At 40.8% G+C, this 22,264-nt stretch overlaps 1 protein-coding gene across 7 annotated transcripts in view; it reads left to right on the top strand.

Moving 5' to 3' along the window:
- The window catches only part of GPR176 (G protein-coupled receptor 176), a 36,669-nt gene extending 18,360 nt beyond the window's left edge, over positions 1-18,309 (top strand). For 2 of the 7 annotated variants that reach the window (XM_033062622.2, XM_033062621.2), the window contains 2 exons: positions 15,205-15,457; positions 16,319-18,309. In XM_033062622.2, the coding sequence (XP_032918513.1) occupies positions 15,205-15,457; positions 16,319-17,423 (1,358 nt within the window). In that variant the 3' untranslated portion in view covers positions 17,424-18,309. Of the gene's footprint in view, positions 1-1,049; positions 1,125-1,165; positions 1,278-3,881; positions 3,898-13,354; positions 13,423-14,487; positions 14,511-15,204; positions 15,458-16,318 lie in introns of those variants that run through there. The other 5 variants (XM_033062625.2, XM_033062627.2, XM_033062624.1 and 2 more) reach the window with 5 other exon arrangements.
- The last annotated feature ends 3,955 nt before the right edge of the window (positions 18,310-22,264 follow it).

The raw sequence follows: 22,264 nt of genomic DNA, 5'->3' as shown, positions 1-22,264 counted from the left end.
AGTAATTTTGTTACATGACATTGTTCATCATATACACTACTGTTCGTTGGGGTTTTTTAAACAATTCTACTTTTTTCTTTTTAAATTCATTTATCATATGTTTTTGATAAGATTTGCTTATTTCCAGTGCTATTTTTATGTCTAGTAACTTATTCTAATAAAACAACCCCAACACATTCCAAATCCAAACAATACAACTGTGTTGTTTTAATTATGGAGTGATTTTACATTTGTATTTGTGAATATATTTAATAAGTTGTTTTTGCAGTCATTGTTGACACGAATGAGTATAATGGTGAAATAAAGTAATCTAAAGATTCAAGTAATCTTCCTCACAATTGAATCAAGAAGATACATTTAATCAATGTATATAAATATCTTAAGGGCAGATGTCAAGAGGATGGAGCCAGACTCTTTTTAGTGGTGCCCAGTGACAGGACAAGGGGTAAAAGTTGAAACACAGGAAATTTGATCTGAATATGTGACAAAACTCCTTTACTTCGAGGATGACAGAGCACTGGAACATTCTGCTATGAGAAAGTGTGGAATCTCTTTCTCTGGAGATATTCAAAACCTGTCTGGATGTGATCCTCTGCAACCTGCTCTGGGTGAACCTGCCTTACCAGGGGGTTGGACTGGATGATCTCCAGAGGTCTCTTCCAACTCCAACCATTCTGTGAAACAGTTGAAATGTTGTCCATATCAAAAATAACGTGTGGTTAAAAAAACAAAATCTTTGATCACTTCTGAAAGGTTTCATCCGAAAATTAGCAAAACCACTTAGATAGGGAAGAATTTAGTCTTTCATGTACAACAGCTTAAATTGACCAAGACCAAGAAAAAAAGCAGAACTGGTTTGTATTGCCTCTATCTGATGTGATATTGTTACTGCAGTCTAAGAATTGTTGTCAGCAGTTTTATCTATACATTACATTCTGTTAACATTCTTTTAATAAAACATTCTTGCTTTATTGTTTCTGCTGATGCTTTCACACATACTTGCTTCTGTTTGCATTTCATTCAGACTGATCTTGGTATTTCTGTTGCAGGTCTCCACAGACAAATCCCTAAATGGCTCAGGAAAGGATCCACTACTCTTTCTTGTATTAAGGTCACAAGTTGAAGTATGCCAAAACCTCTGTAGTTAAATAAACAAGAGCTTTTTGTTTGTCTCTGCTGTCTTGGAAGACCTCTTGGATTTGCGATAATGATTTTTGAGGGACTATTAAAATATGCAATCCTTATTTTGTTCTTCGTATTCCCCCTGAAGGTGCAAAGTATGTCCATGTTTGTTTTTAAGATAACAAGACTAATTATATAGTTATTACTGAAAATATTGCATCCAGGCAATGGAGGTACAACTTGAAGGGTTTTCATGTGTTAATGACACATTTTAGTCCCTTAAGGGAAGAGCTGAAATCACTATAGATATTTGGCATATGTTTTTGTTGCTACTTTGTCTGCTGAAGTCAAGAGAAATTGCTGGATTATTTTTGCTTTGTGCTTGTTTCCATGTGGCATAGAGAAACATTTTCACCTGCTGACAGTGGATGACTCAGTACAAGAGAGAAGCAATTACCTAAATGTGTCATCCAAACATTCCCAACCAGTGTGACATGGTAGTTTTTGTAGGAAAGCAAAAGGGAAAAAGTGTGTGAGAAATGTAAAAATACAAAAGGTGAAATATAAGTGATACATGCCTTGGTTTGTAGCAGTAAATTGAATGTTTAATAAGCAGAGGTCAGTGATACAGTAGATAACATCTTGGTTATTTGTGGATTTACTGCCTGTGTCACAACAAGAAATGTTGTTTTAGAGATGGCTGCAGCAAACAGATGCAAGAACCGTGGAAAGCTTTGCTAATGAGTGTTGGTTTTGGTACTTGAGTCCCCCGAGAGAGACGCAGGCACACCATGATTCTTTTGACCAAGAGCCCTTTATTGTTCTAAACAGTTCTTTTTATAACCTCCTAAATGTATCTCTGTAAACTCTTCTGATTGGTTTAAAGTCTGGCTTGAAGCCAGGCAGGGACCATCGGACCAGCCCCCTAACTTTTCTAGATTTTTCTCCTGGCGGGTTGTGTCCCACCACTGTACTTTCTCCATATATGGCCCAGTACAAGCCAGCTTGTACTGCCACAAATGAGCATGTATTTGTAGATGTGTGCAGGAAAACACAGCAAGCTTTAAGTGATTTGATGCACCCACTTGCTGATTTGCCCCAATCAGACAAGTCACTGCCTGTGTGTCATCTATCCTCTTTGGTGGAAGAGGTAGGACATGCACATATGGAGCCTTTCTCTCATTTCTGCTGGAGGCTGCTGTCCTTTACAGGGTTAGCTGTATGCTGCATGTGTCTTAGGTGCATTTAATTTTTACATACATGTGACTAATACATAATTTACCTTATCAGGTCATATACACGCGCATATATATAAATATATATAGGAAGACAATGAAATATTTTTTTAGTTTCAGAAACTAGAAACTAATTTTATGTTATATTGTTCCAGCTTTTTTATAATATTTTCATATTGAAATCAGTTTTATTTTAGTATGCAAAGAGGCCCAAAATTCCATTTACCAGCAAAGAGATACTGTTCAGCTGCATCTATCAGCAAAACACAAGTTTAAAATTATATACTGCATGCAGATGGTTGATAAGGGAGTTTGTGTCATCAGTACATGATAGGTCATGCATTGCTGCACTAGTGCAATGTGACATGCAGCAAAATACTGGCAATGTTATGGCAGGTTTCAGGGCAAATTTATCTTCTGCTGTGTCGAGTAATTTATGAAGTTCAAATATGGATGTCTACTTGTATTTCTAACACTAGGGAAGAAAAGGAGATGTAAAGCAAAAATGACCATGTTCTTGTCATTTGCCAGTATGGCAGGCATCTGAATTACTGGAAGGTTAAAAGAAAAGTTAAAAACTCTTTCTACTCATCAGGATGTGTTTGGGGTGACTGTTCGGCAGTTTTGAAGCATATCTTACTATCAGACCTATTTTGCTGCTAGACAGTGTCCAGACCTAGAATTTAAAAAAAATTAATATTCTTAAGGTCAAGAAAAATTTCAATGTTTCTCCAGTTTTTGTATCTTAATCTGGTTCCATTTGCTACAGTCAATCCTGGACACTTGCATGTTGCTCTGGATTCCAAACCATCAGTCCTAATAGGCTGTATTCCTGGCTTTTTTAAATTGAATGGAAGTGTTAAGTACAAATATTATTTTTTTTCAGTGTTTCCTGTGAAGGCATTTGAAGATTGAAAGTTGAGGCCCATTTCACTAAACCCAGTGTTAATCCAGTGCTGTTTTACAGAGAATGGACCTGTGAACTGTGTCTTGCTGGGAGGATTTTGAGCAAAGAAAAGGGAATTCAGTTATAAAAAGAGTAAAAGAAAGCAGATTGGGAGTGGACAATACAGAAGTCTAATTGTTGAGTTCTATGGCAGACTCAGAAAAATAAGGGAGAATAAATCTTGGGAGTGTCTTTGTCAACAATTGATTCTGTAAGTGAAATGCTTGATCAAAAAATTCAAAAATGATACTTTAGGCCTCTGTATATTTTAAGATAAAATCAAACCAAATCAAACTAAATCCCACTTCTTGCATTCTGTTGAGTCAGAAATGCCACTATCATCTTAACAGTGAAGCACCTTGCCTGCCCAGAGTTATCCCATGGGAACACTACTGTTTGACAGATGAGAGAAATCTGATTTGGTTCCATAAATTTGTATTTCTTCAAAGAAATGCCACACTTTGGTAACTAAATAGAATATTTTTCCATATGATTTTTAAAATAGTATTTGATTTAGGATGGTATTGATTTTTTTTTATAATTCTGGTTTTTCAGATGTGTGTCAGAGTCCCCAAATGTACTTTCTTATTTCTAGTGAGTATTACTTGAGTACATTTACAGGGCTGGGAGGAGTGGAGAGAACCATTCATTATAGTCAGCTGGCAGGGAGGGAAAAAAACTTGCTTCTAAATATAATGTAAATTAATCCCACTGCACAGGATGTATTAGGCATATGTAATTCCTGTCTGAAGACATCTGTGTTGGAAAAATGAAGAGCCAATATGCCCAGCTGGTGACCTGGTGAATGGCTGCACGGCAAAAGTGTATAAAAAGTAAAATTTTGTTTCTAGTAAACTGGCACTTGGAGGAAGGGAAGCACTGGGCAAACTAACGCAGGAATGATGTCAGATCTTTCTTGGTTGTATAGAACAAAAAAAAGGTCACAGGACTGTGAGGCAGGTCCAGAAATAATTTCTGCTCTATGAAATGGCTTTTAGTGTGGTGTCTTTCAGCTACAAACTCCCTAATTTCAGCTGTAATGGGAGATGAAAATTGGTGCTAATGGGTAGGATTCTTTTAAAATCAAGAGTGCAAGATAACCTCAATTTCCAAACAAAAGATAAAGTCTGTCTTTCAACTACAAGTAATTACCACAGGCTTTTAAAATTTGCTCTTTGGTAAGTGTCATTCATTTTAAATTGCATATATGTCTCATTTTTTCCTCAATAAGCAAGCCAGGGAAAAACAGCTACCCAGTAATTTAGTAAAATTAAAATTGTCCAGTTGTTTGTATAGGCTGCATAGATCTCTGTATATCCACTATACTGCAATATGGCAGAGCAACTAATTCCTTTTAAAGGTTTTGTCTGAAAATCTTGAGTGAACAACTAGAAATATAATGGATGCAGAAAAAATAGTTTTGAGTAAGACTGATGTTGTTGGACCATATCTGCATTGCATTCTGGTCTGGTAGTATTTTGTATAAGGGTGGATATAAGGGTGAAGGCAGGAGAGAATAAGGTTCTGAACAGCACAGGAGGTCATCTGGTTGAGTGTGGAAGGTGGGAAGTTGCTCCTGTCAGCTGTTGATGGTGGAGCAGCTTACAGCCCAGGCCAAATGCTGGAATTGCTCTAAAACACAATTTTTTTCTCAGCCTCACAAGTGCAAAACTGTCAGTCTCTTCCAAGATCTGCCCTTGGCACGTCACACACAGATGACAGGGGTCCCGCACGTTCCTCCTAAAATAACCTTGTTAGGGACTAGGGCTGGCTTCCCAAATGAAGCTTCTGTGATGTGAGAAGTCACATCTTTGTGACATTATGTCCTTAATGGCACCAGCATACCTGCCCCATGAACTGCAGGTGCTTGTGGGCAGACAGACAAAAAAGAGCCACGTCTGCACTTATATAGGAGGCTACCAATGAAAGTGACTGTAAGCTCTCTGCAAACAAAGAGGTACAAAGAGGCAGATAGCAGTGTTACTTAAAAACAAATCTTAAAACTTGCTTGTTTCCTGTGTTAAGACTGCTATTTGCAGATAGATTCAACACAGTGGTCAGGGCTGCTCAAGTAAATCACCCTGTTGCTTGACACAGTCCTCTCATGACAGTACAAGTTCAAAACAGCCCTTTTTTGATTGCTTTATAAAACAAGAGGGACAATGGCTACTCCTCTTGTGCCAAGGATGGCGAGGAATAGACAGATTGTCTGTTCAGAAAGATTACTGGCTTCACCTGCATTCCAGGTCTTTCACTGGCAACATCAGATTTGCTCTCTGGGAGCGACTGGCATAAAGCCTTGTGTAAGGTGGCTTCACTAGATATGATCCTTTGTTGGCAAAGGAGATTTGGGATCCCACACTTCTGCTAATGATTTCACGTATGTTGATGATGTGGGTATCCAGTATTTTCACCTTTTCTGTATCTGTTCCTTGTATTATCTTTCTCGATAGAATTGGTCAAAACATTGTTCCTTATGTTATGGGGAACTCTCGTGGAGATCATGTAAAATCCTTGGTTTAAAAAATTTGGTTACATTTTTGTACTAAGGCTGGACCCTTAGGCACTGTGATTCAAAAAGTTACTAACTTTGAAAGGACTTTATATTCCTGTTATGGTTAGAACAGTACATCTGGACTTTTTTTTCCAGTTTTTCAATTTCCTTGCTTAGGTTTGAAAGGTAATGCTACACTTTGCTGCTATATTTTCCTGACATGGGAACAATCCATGATTCTGAAGTTGGAGATGCAATATTCTCTAAACTTTTTTCCTTCCAAGGATCTTGAAGAGTTTCAGCTTCTTTGAGGAGATTAGTTTTAAAATAGAGGCCAGGAATTCAGGCAAGTCAAGTGTACTTCAGCAAAATAAGTGGGTTTGGTTGTTTTCTTGATTGGCTGAAATGATATTGATGGCTGTTGAAGGACCATAGTTTATCAAAAGGGAGAAAATGATTGTTCCTGTCTAGAAATTCTTTCCATTTAGTGGGATAGCAAATAGAAAAGGTGAGGCAGGAAAAAGTGGCAGGGAATATGAAGAATTGGAAGATTACCAGTGCAATGCTTTTGTACCTTCCTTCAAATAAACATATCTGAAAGAAATACAAATGGGAATACAAGACCATTAGCAGGATGCAGTTACAGTAGTTTCACGAATACAAGCCGCACAGATTATAAGCCGCACCCCCGGTGCCTCGACAATGTTGCTGTCTTTGTCAATAGATAAGCCGCACCCCGAATATTAGCCGCACTTTTGTTCGTCGCGAGAATCCGTGCGCAGCTTTCACAAATTGGCCAATTAGTAAGAGGATCGCGGCATAGCGGGCTTTACTGGCTCGGGGCGGGGCCAGGCAGGCTCGGCCCGCTCATGGTTGCCGACGGGGCCGGGTGGCCCAGCTCAGCGCCACGGCTCGGCGGGGCTGGCCGGGTGGTGCTGCTGCCGCCGCCGCCGGGCTCGCTGGCCCCCCTCTCCCGTCAGCACCGCCCCGCTGCCGCGTTCGCTCGCCCGGCTGGCAGGGCTGCCGCCGCCGGGCTCGCCGTCCGCCCCGCTGCCGCTTTCGCTCGCCCCGCGCCGCGCCTCGCGAGCGCCGCGCCCGCCCCGCGGCGCTTTCGCGGCTCGCGGCGGCGCTTTCGCGGCTCGCGGTTCGCGGCTCGCGGCGGCGCTTTCGCGGCTCGCGGTTCGCGGCTCGCGGCGGCGCTTTCGCGGCTCGCGGCTCGCGGCTCGCGGTTCGCGGCTCGCGGTTCGCGGCTTGCGGTTCGCGGCTCGCGGTTCGCGGCTCGCGGCGGCGCTTTCGCGGCTCGCGGTTCGCGGCTTGCGGCGGCGCTTTCGCGAGCGGCGGCGCTTTCGCGAGCGCCGCTTTCGCTCGCCCCGCCGGCAGGGCTGCCGCCGCCGCCACCACGCTCGCCGGCCGCCCCCTCCCGTCTGCACCGCCGCCGCGTTTCCTCGCCCTGGCCGGCACTGCAGGCCCCCGCACCGCCGGGCTCCCCCACGCTGCTGGCCCCGATTATGCTGGGCTTCCCCCGCTGCCAGGCAGCCCCACCCGCCGGCCTTCCTGCTTCTGCCATGCTCCCCTGCACTGCTAGCCCCAGTTCTCCCGGGCTCCCCCGCCATGCTGGCTCAGGCTCTGCCGCCCGCCCCCGACACTGCTGGCCCCGCCTCTGCCAGGCTTTCCCACCTCTGCCGGGGCCGGCCGGGCTCCAGCTTGGCTTGGGGCTGCCGCGGGCTCTCACTTCCGTGTTGGCAGCTTTTAGAATTTTGTTAATAGATTAGCCGCCCCGGAATATTAGCCGCACTTCCGGGTTTCCACCAAAATTTTGGTCAAATTGGTGCGGCTTGTATTCGTGAAATTACTGTACTTTAGAATCTCCCTACAGGCAGTAGACATATCAAATACTATGGACAACAGTAAAAAAAAAAAGTCACAATGGAAATATATTAATGGTAATTTTACATAGTGATTTTGACATAAAAATAACATCATATCCCACAAGTTATGCTTGGTGTAAGTACAATTTAAAATTTCCTCATGTAGGTTTTCTACCTATGCTCCACCTTCAGAGCAAGTCAGAGTAGCAGATGCCAGTGGATTATGTAGGCAGGTTGTGGCCTTGGACTAATTCTGAGTGGTGCTGCAACCAAAGCCAGTGACTTACCTGTTCCTGCAAGGAAACCTGTGTTCACTTTCTGAGACTAAGCTGCTATGAACTAGCTCCTTCCATAAAATCTTTCCTACCTTGTAATTATGCATTGCTGGGAACAGAAAACACATAGACAAGTATCACAATCTAAATGAAAGGCTTCCAATATACAGTAAATTCACGAATACAAGCCGCACTGACTATAAGCTGCATCTCTGGGTGTTGGCAAATATTTCGGTTTTTGTCCATAGATAAGCCGCACCCGAATAGAAGCCGCTTTGTCGTTCGCAGCGAGGACCCGCGTGCAATTAGTAACAGAACCGCGGGAGGGCGGGGTTTACTGGCTGAGCTAAGGCTGTGCAGGCTCGGCCCGCTAGGGGCCGCTGGTCCAGCACGGTGCTGCAGCTCGGGGCTGGCCGCCGCTGCCGCTGGGCTCGGTCACGCCGGGTCGGCGCTGCTCCTACGGCAGCGGCGGCGGGCGGGGACGGAGCTTTCCCGTGCCCGTGGCGCCGGCGGCGGGCAGGGACGGAGTTTCCCCGCTCCTGCCGCGGCGGCGGCGGGCGGGGACAAAGCACCCCGTCGGCTCCCCGAGCCGCGGCAATGGCTGCGCGCGCTTCCCCCCCCCTCCCCGGGCCACAGCAATGGCGGCGCGCGCTTCCCCCCCCTCCCCGGGCCGCGGCAATGGCGGCGCCGGGCCCCCCCCGTCTCTCCCCTGGGCTGTGGCAGAGGAGGAAAGAGAGCTCTCCCGCCTCTCTCCCCGCCCCCCGTGCTGCCTGCAGGGAGCCAGGCTCCACCCGCAGTGCAACAAAGTAGCGATTTGTAACAATCGCAAAATGCCGACTTTGCAGCTGCTCGGCTCAGCACTCTGGCAGGCACTTCTGAGGTTGTATTAGCCGCTCCTGATTATTAGCCGCATTTCTGGTTTAGGAGCAAAATCTTAGTCAAATTGGTGCGGCTTGTATTCGTGAAATTACTGTAATTTAATCTATGCTGAAACACTATGCAGGGAACTATCCCAAGCTGGGAAAATTCCTGCTTCGTGTAGTTAATTTGACCTGATAAATCTCTTACATAATTATACTTCTGAATCAATAGTTACAATGAAAATAGGAATGTGTGAATGAGAATTCTAAGAATAGGAGTGAGAAACATCTTAAAATTAGGGACTTCACCTGTTTTATGAAGGGAAAAGAAGGTTTGGCGTGCAGCAAACCTTGTTCCAAGGTAGTTCATTTGCAGCAGACTCTTCATTTTGGGTATAAAACATTTGGTTGCACATATGCATAAACTGAAATTGAAAGAAATATACTAAAATGACAAATTAAATATTTTCCCACTATTTTAACTGGACTGAAATTGTTATCACTGAATTTTGAAGCTGGTAGCAAAAATTATAGAAAACGTTGGATTTGGTTTCAGGATGTTTACTTTTTGTTTTAGTTTTATGGTCTTCTTTCAGCTATAAAGGTTATTCCATCAGTCTCATGGCTAGAGATCTTCAAACTAATATAAAAAGAATTATAAAGAATTACAAAGAATTGCAAGAATTTATACGTGCTTGAGCAGGATTTGGCCAACATGAGAGGTCCCTTGCAGCCTCAACCATCCTGTGATAAATTTACACATTTCTTCAAGCTGTGTAAGCCAAAATATATCCTGATATGTCCATATTCTTTCTGGAAATGAATAGGTAAACATACCTATTAATAAGAGGAGTATTTGATAGCTACCTATCGTGGGTGCCAAAAATGTTCCAATTAACCACTTTTTTGAGAGTGGTTTGTCAGAGTAAGTTCTGTGGAAAACAGCTTTCTCAGAATACTCTGAAAAACAATAATAAATAGTATTGGAAAGTCGGGAGTTTAATCACTCTGGTGTTTCAACATGAGAATTTTTTCCATTCATCATGCTCACAGAAACTGTGACTTTTTCAGTTAGTTTTTAATGAACTATTTTAATGGCTATAGCCTAGTTTCTAACCCTTTTTGTGGCTTCCTGATTTGTTTTTTCATGAAGAAGGCTGCCAGCTCCATCCCTGTGACAATGCAGGGAGTGTGGGTGGGGTACACAGAGGCTCTCTGCTAGGAAGGATGGCTGGATTCCTGGAACCCTGCTCTGGAGGGAAGTGAGCAAGCAGAGGATGGCAGGTTGTGAGGAGGAGGATTTTGCTGAAGTGTGGACTTTGTTTTGATTCAGTTGTGTGCTGATTAAAGTTAACAAAAATGTAAGATGGATGTCATACCCAGGTAATGGACTGAGTTCCATGAATTAATTGAGAAAGAGCAGTTTTTAGGGTTTTCTTTGGATGACTGCATGGCAAATGCATTTCTTCAGATAACTGTCTCTGGTTTCCATGGTGATCTTACTTCTGCTTGTTAAAGGTATTTTTAAGACTCTCTCACATTATTTGAAGTATTGCTAAAAGCTAGTACTTCAGGACTATCTCAGCTGTTGATGCCTGCATCAACATATTGTGTCTGGCAGTGAAATTCAAGGAGTACAAATTGGAAGAGGAGCAAAAGTAATTTTTGCTGCTCTGAATCAGACTAATGCACTCTGATAATATTTCATGGTCAGAGAATGTTACTTTTTCAGATTCAGTGAACCTGAACTACAATAAAGGCTAGAAGGACTTCTGGGCAGCATGCTGTGGTGAACCATTGTACTTACTTTCTCAGTGTACTTCTCTACAACTTAATGTATGGTGTGGCTGCTTATCTATGATGTTCTCAATTAAAAAAAAAGTAGAGAATGACTGAAAACAACCATGGTATACAGTGCATGGAGATTTATTGAATGTTGATAGTTATGATAATAACAGGATAAAATGAACTCTGACTTGGCAGGCTTTTAACACGTTTCTAATGTGAAAAGAGCTGCTTCTCATGCAGTGGTTACCTTTCATATTTCACATTCCTTTTTTGCTTGGAGAAATGGTCAAAGGTGCAGATGAGCACCTTATGGGGAGCAGCTGAAGTCACTAGGTTTGTTTGGCTTGGAGGAGAGAAGGCGGAGGGGTGACCTCATTTCAGTCTACACCTTCCTCAAGGTGGGCAGCAGAATGGGAGGTGCTGATCTCCTCTCTCTGTGACCAGCAATGGGACACGAGGAAATGGAATTAAGCTGCACCAGGGGTAACTCAGATGGGACATTAGGAAGAACTTCTTCCCTGAGAGGGTGATTGGTCACTGGAACAGGCTCTCCAGAGAAGTGGTCAAAGCACCAACCGTGACAGGGTTCAGGGAGTGTCTGGATGATGCTCTTAAGTCTTGAGTCGGCAGTTTATTGAGGGAGTCAATGAACCTCACTGAGCCCCTTCCAACTTCAGCTGTTCTATTCTAAACTTGGTTTTTATGTCCTGCTCAGTCAGTCAGTGTACTGAGAAGGTTGCCAAATAATGTCAGGTGTCATAAGGATTTAATGTAGACACAGCTCACTCTCTGAGAATACCAAAGATATGCTTTTCCTTTTTAAATTAAAAACACTTCAACTTTCAACATTAATTGTGGAACTTGGCAATGTGGGATATGCTTTGTGACATGTGATCATTTATAAATGACACTCATGTTCCTGACAGTATCGACTTACAGGAAATTGAAAGATGCTGCATTTTCCCACTGCTTGTTCACTCCAGTTTTTCTGGGATGGGTCCCACCTAACCAGTTACAAACCCCATGAGAAGTTTGGATCTAGTTCTGTAGCACTAGACCATCCAGCACAAACTCTTCTGAAACTAACCTCTGGTAGAAAATGACAGCTTTGCCCACTGTATGGATGTGCAACAGCCCAGTACAGTTTTAACCTAAGAACAATAAATTTTTCCCAGATTCATCAGTGAATGACTAATACGTGGAGATTGGTAAAGAGCCTCTAGACATTGTGAAAAGATTCAGAGCACAGCTGCTATTCAGACCACAACTGCTTGTTGAATTGCCTTGTTGCCTGGAATAGTGTTGTCCTCTTCCATGGAAAGGAGTTACTGGGGAAAACTGAGGAACAATGAAATGGGAAATGTTTGCAGTTTGTTCCAAATATTCTTATATTTAAGGCCATGCAAAGTTTCTGGTGTAATTTTTTTCTACTGCTTTGAGATACATGAAAGAAAATACTTGATTTGAAAGCATCAGCACAAAGATCTCACAGTCTATACTAAAGCTGATCTGGTTCATTAGAGCAGTTTATTAATATATAAATCATAGTTGCAAATGAAAAAATAATGTTTCCCTGAGGAATATTCCCTGACTAATTTTCCAGTGTCCCAAGTGGGCACTTCTGTCTGCTTATCCTTTTTTGCCTTTCAAGCTGATTTTATTTTACCTGTTTAAAGAGTTCCTCCTCATCTTTGAACCAATGCTATTTTTTTACACTTCGTTCTTCCCATTTAGGATCAGTCAGAACCAGAGCCAATTTCATTTCCTTGTGACTCTCTGATGTATAAATGACAATATGACAAAATTTGTAGAAGTAGGTAATTCAACAGCTGAGAATATGGAGTCTTGAATGAAGCTCCTCTGCAGGACCCTGAAGAGTAGCTCAGTAGTTCTCTAGAGGCTTCTGAAGTATCTCAATGAAAACACTTCTGATTTCTCTTAGTTTTCCATTCTTCATTTATTAATTCTAACGAAGGTGAACTTGCTTGGGAATTAATGCTATAAAATCAATGCAATTGAAACTAGATGAAAAATCTGAATTAATTTAAAACAAACAAAAACACACCAAAGAATCCTGTTTTCTCCTCTCCAGTGCATTGTAAAAATATATTATTACTGTTAGAAGTACTTTCTAATAGCTGGAGAGTTGGAGATGTTTTTGAAAGCAAGTGGTTTGATTGACTGAGTATCTCCTAGCAACTTTGAAAGCTTTAAATGCAACTGATTGAATACTGCCTGAGGAATATATTGTCGAGCCCAAAGCACCTGCCAAAACCAGGTGATGATTCCTTTCTTTAAAATACATCACATAGTAGAGATATAACTCAATATTTTGTCAGTATCAAAAAGCAATTTGCATAAGGCACATGATACAATATATAGAAAATTGAATCCTAAATGACATTCAGGTACTGCAGACTAAAATAAGAAGTCTGTGAGGTAGATTTTAAAGTCAATATTGCATAGTTCTGTTAAAACAGTTCTGTTTTATCAAGAATCAGAACTAGACTTTTTGCTAGTTCTTGGTACTTGCCACTTGGTATACACATTGGCCGTGTTAACAAGAATATGATCTTGATGGTATTTTACATGGACAGCCATAGGCAAGCTCTATTTGGCACATAAAAGCTTGGGGGGTTTTGCAGATTAGAGGAGAAATCAAGGCAAAGAATCGACAGAGAGAAGTGTTGGGGGACTGCAGCTGCTTTATTCATATCTCAATCAGCAGCTTAAGATGCTGTTTTCTCTCATTATGTCTATTTGTAGGTAACCTACAAAAATGCTAACAAATCTGCCACATAAATCAATTACACTTCAACTCAAAAGAACTTCTGGTAAGTGTCAACAGTATAGACTATCCACAACGTGGCTTTTGATATGGTCTGCAGTAAGAACAATTTAACTTTGCTTGGAGGTGGGAAGCTAAACTCTACTTTGCATGTCCAGCTGCAGAGGGTAAATGGAGTTGTCTTGTGGAGCAGTATTTGTATGCTGGTACCTGTGCTTTGACTGATCTGGTGGTACTGCACAGTACAGGTTTGGGAAAAATAAAATAAATAAAGGAGAAAAATAATGTCTGTGAAGTCAGGGCTGGAAAGTTAGGACCAGGCTACATGATGTGACACGAGTGTGCCCCACTCAGCTGTGCTAGCAGAGATCCTTCTCTCCATAGATCAGAGGGCTGAAGCACTTGATCTAGACAGGCTAAAGAAGTTGGGGTTGTTAAGCCTGGAGAAGAAAAGGCTCCAGGGTGATCTCATTGCAACCTTCCAGTACTTCAAGGGGGCTACAAGAAAGCTGGCTGGATTTTTTTACAAGGGCATTTAGTGTTAGGACAAGGGGAAGTGGCTTTAAGCTGAAAGAGGGCAAGTTTAGATTAGGTATTAGCAAGAAACTTTTTACTGTGAGGATGGTGAGGCACTGGAACAGGTTGCTCAGAGACATTGTGGATACTTCATCCCTGGATGTGTCTAAGGCCAGATTAAATGGGACTTTGAGCAACCTGGTCTAGTGGAAGTTGTCCCTACCCATGGCATGGGAGTTGGAACGAAAGATCTTTAAGGTCCCTTCCAACCCAAACTATTCTATGATTCTGCAATCTTTCTAAAGACAGATTTTTAAAGGAGAGTGAAAATCCTGTTAGCTTTATGGTATTTGATATGCATCAAAAAGGACCCATGCTTTAAGAACAGATCACTTAATTTACTCTTGTACTGTTGCTGTGTAAGATAGAATCATAGGGAAATTTTTGATGGAGAACTTGTGTCTGTCACATGACACTTCTTTCTAAGCTTTGGAATGCAGTGACAAGGGCAAAATACTGTCATAGCTAATCCTTTTTTTTTTCTGTACTTCTGTTTCACTGCTATCCATCCACTCTATTTGAAACAAATGTGTAGAGCCTGAATACCCGAATCAGCAGGTTGTATTCTGTGTATACTTCTGTGAAGTTATGTGCACCAAGTCTTTTTTTTTTCTGTTCTGCTTGTCCCATTTGTTTTGTTATTACGTACATAGAGAATGTCTTGGAGGAGGGGGGGAAAGGTAGATTTCTTCTGGATGTGGCTTTACACAGGCCTGTCTGTGCCACTGAAGTGGTCAGTGAAAAGAAACGCAAGCTGCTGTGATCCACTTACAAACAGATTAGAACAACATACTTATATTTTAATTGTGTCTGTATTTACTTAGTATATTTTTATCTTTAAAAAAGAATTCTGTACTGTTTATTAAAATATGAACACTTCAACCAGTTTCTGTGTTTGAATACTCAGGATGGACCACTTGATACAGTAATCAACATAAGTATCTAAAAATATGGTTTGGATAGTTTTCTTAGGCATTTGCCTCTGAAATCCCCTAATGCATTCATTACCAGAAGCTGGGAAGGGATAGCTGGGATGTGATTGTTTTTGGCTTTCTGATTCATACAGCCACTAGCCCTTACAGACTTCCTAATTTGAACAGCATCATGATTCAAATCAGTGATACCTGGAAAACTCCAAACAATTATTTTCATTTGCAGTTCTAGGGAACATTCAAATCTTAGAGACTGGGCCTGGGGTTAGTTCTTTGTTTGTCTGTTTTCCTTTTTTTATGCTTTCTGTCTCTACTCACAGGTAACATCATGGTGCTGTGGTCAACTTGCAGAACATCGCTTCTTAAATCTGTAACAAACCGGTTCATTAAGAATTTGGCCTGCTCGGGGATCTGTGCCAGCCTAGTCTGTGTGCCTTTTGACATTGCTCTTAGTGCCAGTCCACACTGCTGCTGGTGGATCTATACAATGCTCTTCTGCAGAATCGCCAAGTTTCTGCACAAAGTCTTCTGCTCAGTGACCATCCTTAGTTTTCCAGCCATTGCTCTTGACAGGTAATGGGGAAAATTTGCCATGAACCTGGATTTTTCTTTCTTTCTCCCTTTGTCTTGATACATGTGGTGTCACTATCTGTAATGCTCGCCTATGTTGCCACTGGAACAGCACATCATTTGCTCTTCTCCAGGATAACTTGTGATCTGCCTTACAAAAAGCACAAACTTCTACCACGTATAAAGATAAGTGTGAAAAGTTAAGTCTGTCATGAAAACTCTGTGAGCTTAAAAGTCCACAGCAGTACTTCAGTAGTAAGCAAACCGTCAATGTCTTAAATTTGGAGTGTATGTCAGAGATGCCCTTTTTTTTTAAATGCACACAGTATGTTCAGTGTTCAATAATGCTTTTTCTCAGGGCTTGCCAACCACAGCTTGTGCAAAGCAAAACACGACTATACTTCCAATAGATGGATATATGTAATTTGCCACCAACAGCATTTTCCAGATATCCAGAAAAAATCTGTTATTAGAGCCACTTTTAAAACGATGAGTCTGGCCTTTGAATGTGACATGTGCATCCACCATGTCTTTTGAAATTTTGAGTGTGTGCAATGTACTGTCTAGATAACAAATCAGTAAATGGTGAAATCGTCAAAATAATATTCATATGCATCAGCCAAAGTGATGTATTGAAAGAAATTTCCACCACCAAAATATTCAGGTTTTTTCTACAGACAGACCTGCAAAGGCAGACCTTTGGGGTTTTTTTGGTGTAGATTTTTTTTTTTCCTTTCATAAACAGATAGTCAGTTGGCAACCCAAATAGGTATTTGGAGTGTTATGCTCAGATGGCTCCTGAGAGGTTTCTCATAAACAGTATGTGCACAAAAATAATTTTTTCTTTTTTTTTTTTTTTTACAGATACTACTCTGTTTTATATCCTCTGGAAAGAAAAATATCTGATGCAAAATCCCGAGACCTGGTTATCTATATCTGGGCCCATGCAATAGTGGCCAGCATTCCAGTATTTGCTGTGACCAATGTGTCTGATATTTATGCCATGTCCACTTGCTCTGAGTCTTGGAGTTACTCCCTTGGTCACCTGATATATGTCATAATCTACAATATCACCACTGTGATTGTACCTGTGGCTGTGGTATTTCTCTTTATGATTCTTATTCGCAGAGCGCTGAGTGCCAGCCAGAAGAAAAAAGTCATCATAGCTGCATTGAGGACCCCTCAGAATACAGTTTCTATCCCGTATGCCTCCCAACGAGAAGCTGAGCTCCACATCATGCTGCTTTCTATGGTTATGATATTCATCTTCTGCAGTGTCCCCTATGTGACTCTGGTGATTTACCGCACCATACTCAATATTTCAGATATTTCAGTCTTCTTGCTCCTCACTGCTATCTGGTTGCCCAAGGTCTCACTGCTGGCCAACCCTTTGTTATTTTTAACTGTTAACAGATCAGTACGGAAATGCTTAGTGGGGACAGTAGTACAACTGCACCGGAGGTTTAGCAGGAGAAACATTGTCAGCTCGAGTGGCATTGCAGATGACAATCTGGAGCCCAGTGTCCATTCAGGAAGCCAGCTTCTGGAGATGTTTCATATCGGGCAACAACAAATCTTCAAGCCAACAGAAGATGAGAATGAGACCAAATCCATTGGCTCTGGTGACTTTCAGCAGAAAGAAATTCCTATCACCAATTTAGAGCTAGGACAGACTTCGGTTCATAGGTTTATACCGCAGACGACTGCAGACTCTGCAGCTCAGGTGGCCCCAGCTGTGCCCACTGAAGCTGATACAGTAAATGACAAGTATTCCATGCAGTTTGGTTTTGGACCCTTTGAGCTGCCTCCACAGTGGCTCTCAGAAAACAGAAATAATAAGAAGCGACTCCTGCCTCCTTTGGGGAATACCCCTGAAGAGCTAATTCAGACAAAACAGCCTAAGTGTAAAGTGGAAAGAAAAGTCAGCAGAAACAATAAAGTCAGTATCTTTCCCAAGGTAGATTCCTAGTAAGAGCAGGAGCTTTAAGTGACAGAGTAAGGTCACTTTCTATTACATGTTTGATCCCATGGATCTTTATTATGTCAAAATTTGTTACATCCTGATTTTTTTGCCAAATATAAGTTATATGAACAAACAAAAGAAAAACATATATACAAGTGTTCCTTATTTATTTAAAATACTTAATGGAAATAATGCATCAAATATATATAGAAATCTGTAGTTTGATCTCTAAAATCCTTAAAACGATACCTTGTTATTAACTTTCAAAAGTACATATGAATTTGGGAACTCTTTACGGCTGAATTATGGAAATACAGCAGTCAGTTTTCTGGGAAACGTTATGTTGTATTAAAATGGACTCAGCATCTAAGTAACTTAACAGGAAAGGCTGTAGAGAGCAGAAGACATGCAGCATGGTAAGTCCTACTCTCCAGCAGATAGACACAGCAAGATTGTGCACATTTCATTAATGAAGTAGGATAAACTATTAAATGCATTTGTTTTCTGTTACACACATTTATTTGATCAGTGTTAAAACTTGCTGGATTTTTTTGCAAAAATTAAATACCAAACATCTGCCAAACACCGAAAGTATTTTAAAACCTAAACCAATGTTTTCTGGTTTAAAATATTCACAAAGCCAAGAATACCCAAATCATCATGCGTGTTAAACCTGAGAAAGACCTCTTTTTATAAAGAGCCCATAAGTATTCTTGTAGTTTTAAATAAAAACTGAATTGGAGACTATGCAGGACAAATCCTGACTCCAATGAACAAATACGTATGTGCTAAGAATCCTGTGATAAAGGGCATATACAAATGTCCCTAAAGTGTAATGTATGTATTAAGTAACTAAAGGGTAAGCCTTAAAATAAACTTAGCTGCTGGTGCACTCTGCTGTTTTCTTATGGGAAAGCTAGCAAATGAGGACATGGGTGTGAAATGCTAGTGGCCTTTCCCTGAGTGTGACAGCCTCAGTTTCTGCCTCTCACACAGAGAGACTCACAGAGAGGGACTCTGAGTGTTTCAGTGACAGCTGAACTGTTGGGTGAAGAAGCTGGCAGCAGACCTAAAAAGGCAATGGTTTATTAATGTTGTTGCTCAACATTGCCAGAGGTAGAGAAGTTTTCCTTCTACCTTCACAGACACAGATACCAACCCTCCTGCTCCCCTCATCTCACAGAGCAGATCACCCAGTGTATGAACACAAGACTTTCAAATCTGGTGCCTAATTCCCGAGTGAGTCAGTCATGCCAACCCTGGTTATCTCCCTTTCTGTGAGAGTTCAGGCATTGTGCTGCAGCTTGCCTCTCTACATACTGACAAGCATATTTTCTCATTTATACTGAATGTGAACTTTAAATTATAGTTGTCTGCTAGGTGACCTAAAACTATTGCAGCCCTGGCATTTTATTTCTTGTTCAGTTTCAAGCAGTCTTTCATCTGCGCTCACTGTTGTCTCTGTGGGTAGTTTCTTAAAAGCACAATCCCATAACACTTGTTTGCTCCTTGTGGTTTTCTTGTCCTTCAGCCCTTTGGTGCATGCTGAACCTGTATCTGTGATTACTGTCTGTTTATGAAAGTAGTTTTCTTTCAATCCTACTTTAAAAGGGACAAGGTGAAGAATCTTGAAAAGTTCACAGTAACCTACTAAATCCAACCAATTAATCTTAAAAGTGAGAAAAAATTCTGCTAAAGCAGAATGTACCTTTTCTTCCTTTCACATGTTTGAAGGAAGTCACCAGCTTCTGATGGCTCCAAGGTTGTGGATTTCTACAAGTCATTAAAAGCAAATGTTTTAATAAAAATGTATTTAAAGAAAAGTGTATAAATTAGTGTGTAAAATATGTTTTTCTCCATTTCTTCTTTGGTTTCAGTGCATTTCTTGCTAGTTCAAGAGCTTCCCAGCTTGGGAGTGAGGAACAATCTTCAAGGGGTACAGATGGGTGGTGGGAGCCTGAGCTGCCCTTCCTAGATACAGAGATGAGAAGACAGAAAGAGCTTGCCTGAAATCAGACAGAAGAAAAGATTCCAGAAAAAATTGGTCCTTATGTTTTTCAGTGTCCAACACACACACAAAAAAATTTCAAGTCCTGTTACAGCATCACTTTAAAGTTATGTAGAAGTGAGTTATGGGGAGTTTTATTTGGTCTTTTTGTTTCTTTGTGGTTTTTTTCAACCACCACAGGTGTTGGTAAGGGAAATGTTTCTTTCTACATTATTGAAGAACAAAGATTAAATACTAAGCAAAGCAATGGGAATTTAAGAAGAAAAAGCCTGGGGTGATTTCGTCAGCACAAATGGATTTAAAGGCTAAATCTTACTACTGGAAAATAAACTTGGAGTTAGGAAAGTTAGGACCTGTTATTTTAGCATTTAAGGGAGGAAAATAGAGCTCATGTTAAACAAATGAGGAAATAGTTTAAAAACTATTTAAAAAATACAAGGACAATTTCCATATATTGTTCTGAGGTATCCTTAAGAAATATTGTTAAATTCAAACAAACATCATGTAAAATAAAAATAAACACCCAAATCTGAATGAAATGAAAAACCAAAACTGTCCTTCAGTACTGAATAATGCTATGTTGGTGGAATATTTAAAAAATGTATTTGGCTCTTCTCTGTAAAGAGAAAGTGGACTATTTCTTAAAGGAAGCATAAGAAATACCAAATGAGATCCAGTTCCTGAATATCCATTTATTAATGCAAATCAGGGTTTCTCCATCAGCAGTTCTGTGTCCCAAGATTCGCTACAGCTAAGTGTAGTGCACTGTGGTGATGATTTTCTCCAGAAACTCCATTGTGCACACTACTTGACTACACAGTATTATTACTTCTTGTCCTCCTTTTCTGTAACACTAAACCCTCTACATTTTGCCTGGATCACTCCCTAAGCCACAGAAGTTCCTGAGACCCTTGCAGGATCAAATTTTTTGGGTTGCCTTGCACCTGTTTGGTAGCAAACTTCCAAGACACTGCACCCCACAGCACGGAGAGATTCCAGCACAGCACAGTCCATCTCGAGCTCCTGCTTCCCACACTCTGCTCTTGTCCTGCAGCAGAAGGTGTGGCAACATGGAAGGCAGTCTTGTCAACACAGGAGCTTTTCCAATGCAAGTCAAAGGATTAATAGCTGGCTTTAGTAAACAATGGAAGTTTTACCATTGGCTCTGCACTTAGCATTTTAGTTTGGCCTGTCTCCCTCAGCTGACAGGTTACTGTGCTGTGTCACTATTGCTCATGGAGCACACTGCAGAACTCTACTCATCCACACCATGGGTTTCTGGGAAAATTTGAAAATTCATGGCTCTTTGCCCTTGACTTGGCACATACCATTCAAAAAATGCTAATACATAATCACTTGTTCTTTGCAAGAGGAGTCTGTTTATTGCCCTAAACTTTAGAGGAATTAATATAGTGAATATTAGCTGTGCTTGTCCTAACCTGAGTACTAGAACAGCTACAGTCTGCCTTGGAAATACTGCCTATGGTAAATAAAAGGTACTTCAGTGAGTACACAGAAAGATACAAAAAATAATCAAAGGCAAATAACTAATGAGCATTAAAAAGTAATTTTTTTTTCTCCAACCTGCATGAGACAATGAAATAAAAGTGTTTTGGCTGCCTATTTGCATATTAAAAAGCTTTTCAGAAGAGGAGTATGAAGGCAAGCAGTAGTAATTGGGAACAAGTTCCCTGTATGTCCCCTGTTGTATGTATTTTTGTTTGATTGGATCAGGAAGAAAAGGATAAAAAAACTCTGTTACTATGACAACTGTGTTCTGAGCATCAAAACGGCTTGTCTAAATGTGATTTCATCATGTTATAACCTATGTTTTAGGATGAAAAGCACTCTTGCTGTCCACTTCCAAGACACAAAGAGTTTTTTCTATTCCAACCTTTTATTTATTTATTTATCTATTTATTTATTTATTTATTTATTTATTTATTTATTTATTTATTTACTTACTTACTTACTTACTTACTTACTTACTTACTTACTTACTTACTTACTTACTTACTTATATATAATTGTCATATTTCAAAGAACCATCTACTTTATCTTAGAACAAAATTGACCTGTTCCTGGAAAGGCAAAAAAAGAAGTCACACCCTTGGTTCTGTTTTTCCAGTTCAAGCTTCAGTATAAGTACACCTGCTACCAGGAAAAATTGTTCTTTTAGGGACCTATGTGACAGTAAAATGCCATATCCTGTAAGCATCAATAAAAGCTCTACTGCAGACTGCCATTCATAATACCACTAGGTAAGTAACATTTATTTTGGCACAAAAATTTGTCAATCAAAACCTTACTTTGAATGAGATGCACTTTGTTTCTTCAGAAGAAAGTGTTTCTTGTGATTTTTTGCTGCCAATGAAAACCTGGTTTTAACACACATGAGTATCAAAGGAAGCAGTAGGAGCCCAGAATTGTCTCTGCTGTTGTTTTTTTTAAGTTAATCGGACCATGGGAATTAGTCCTCACATTTTGTTTAAATGCAGGAAAGATAAAGATGATAGGATTAAGAAGGCAATCACTCTCCCTTTTGTTATAAATGAGAAACAAAACTCTCAATTTTTAGCAAAATTTAGATTGCTTTATTTTATATAGACAGAGCAAAGCAGCACTGGGGGGGCATGAGTGGTGACCGCCTGTTCCATGCTCCACCAAATCTTGGTTTGCAGCTTCTTCTTATAGTGTGGTCATCAATAATTTTTGTTTTCTTGCTGTCATAACTTTGCCAGGCAAGCAGTGATGGCCAAAATAAACATCTGTGTGAAGTCTCTGGGATCAGTCTCATAGATAACCATTTGGTCTTGGTAGATAAAACCGGCAGAAATTG

This window comes from Catharus ustulatus, chromosome 6 (genome assembly GCF_009819885.2).
Source record: "Catharus ustulatus isolate bCatUst1 chromosome 6, bCatUst1.pri.v2, whole genome shotgun sequence".
In the NCBI taxonomy this organism is placed as follows: Eukaryota; Metazoa; Chordata; class Aves; order Passeriformes; family Turdidae; genus Catharus; species Catharus ustulatus.
This window is presented reverse-complemented; position numbering and strand designations above follow the sequence as displayed.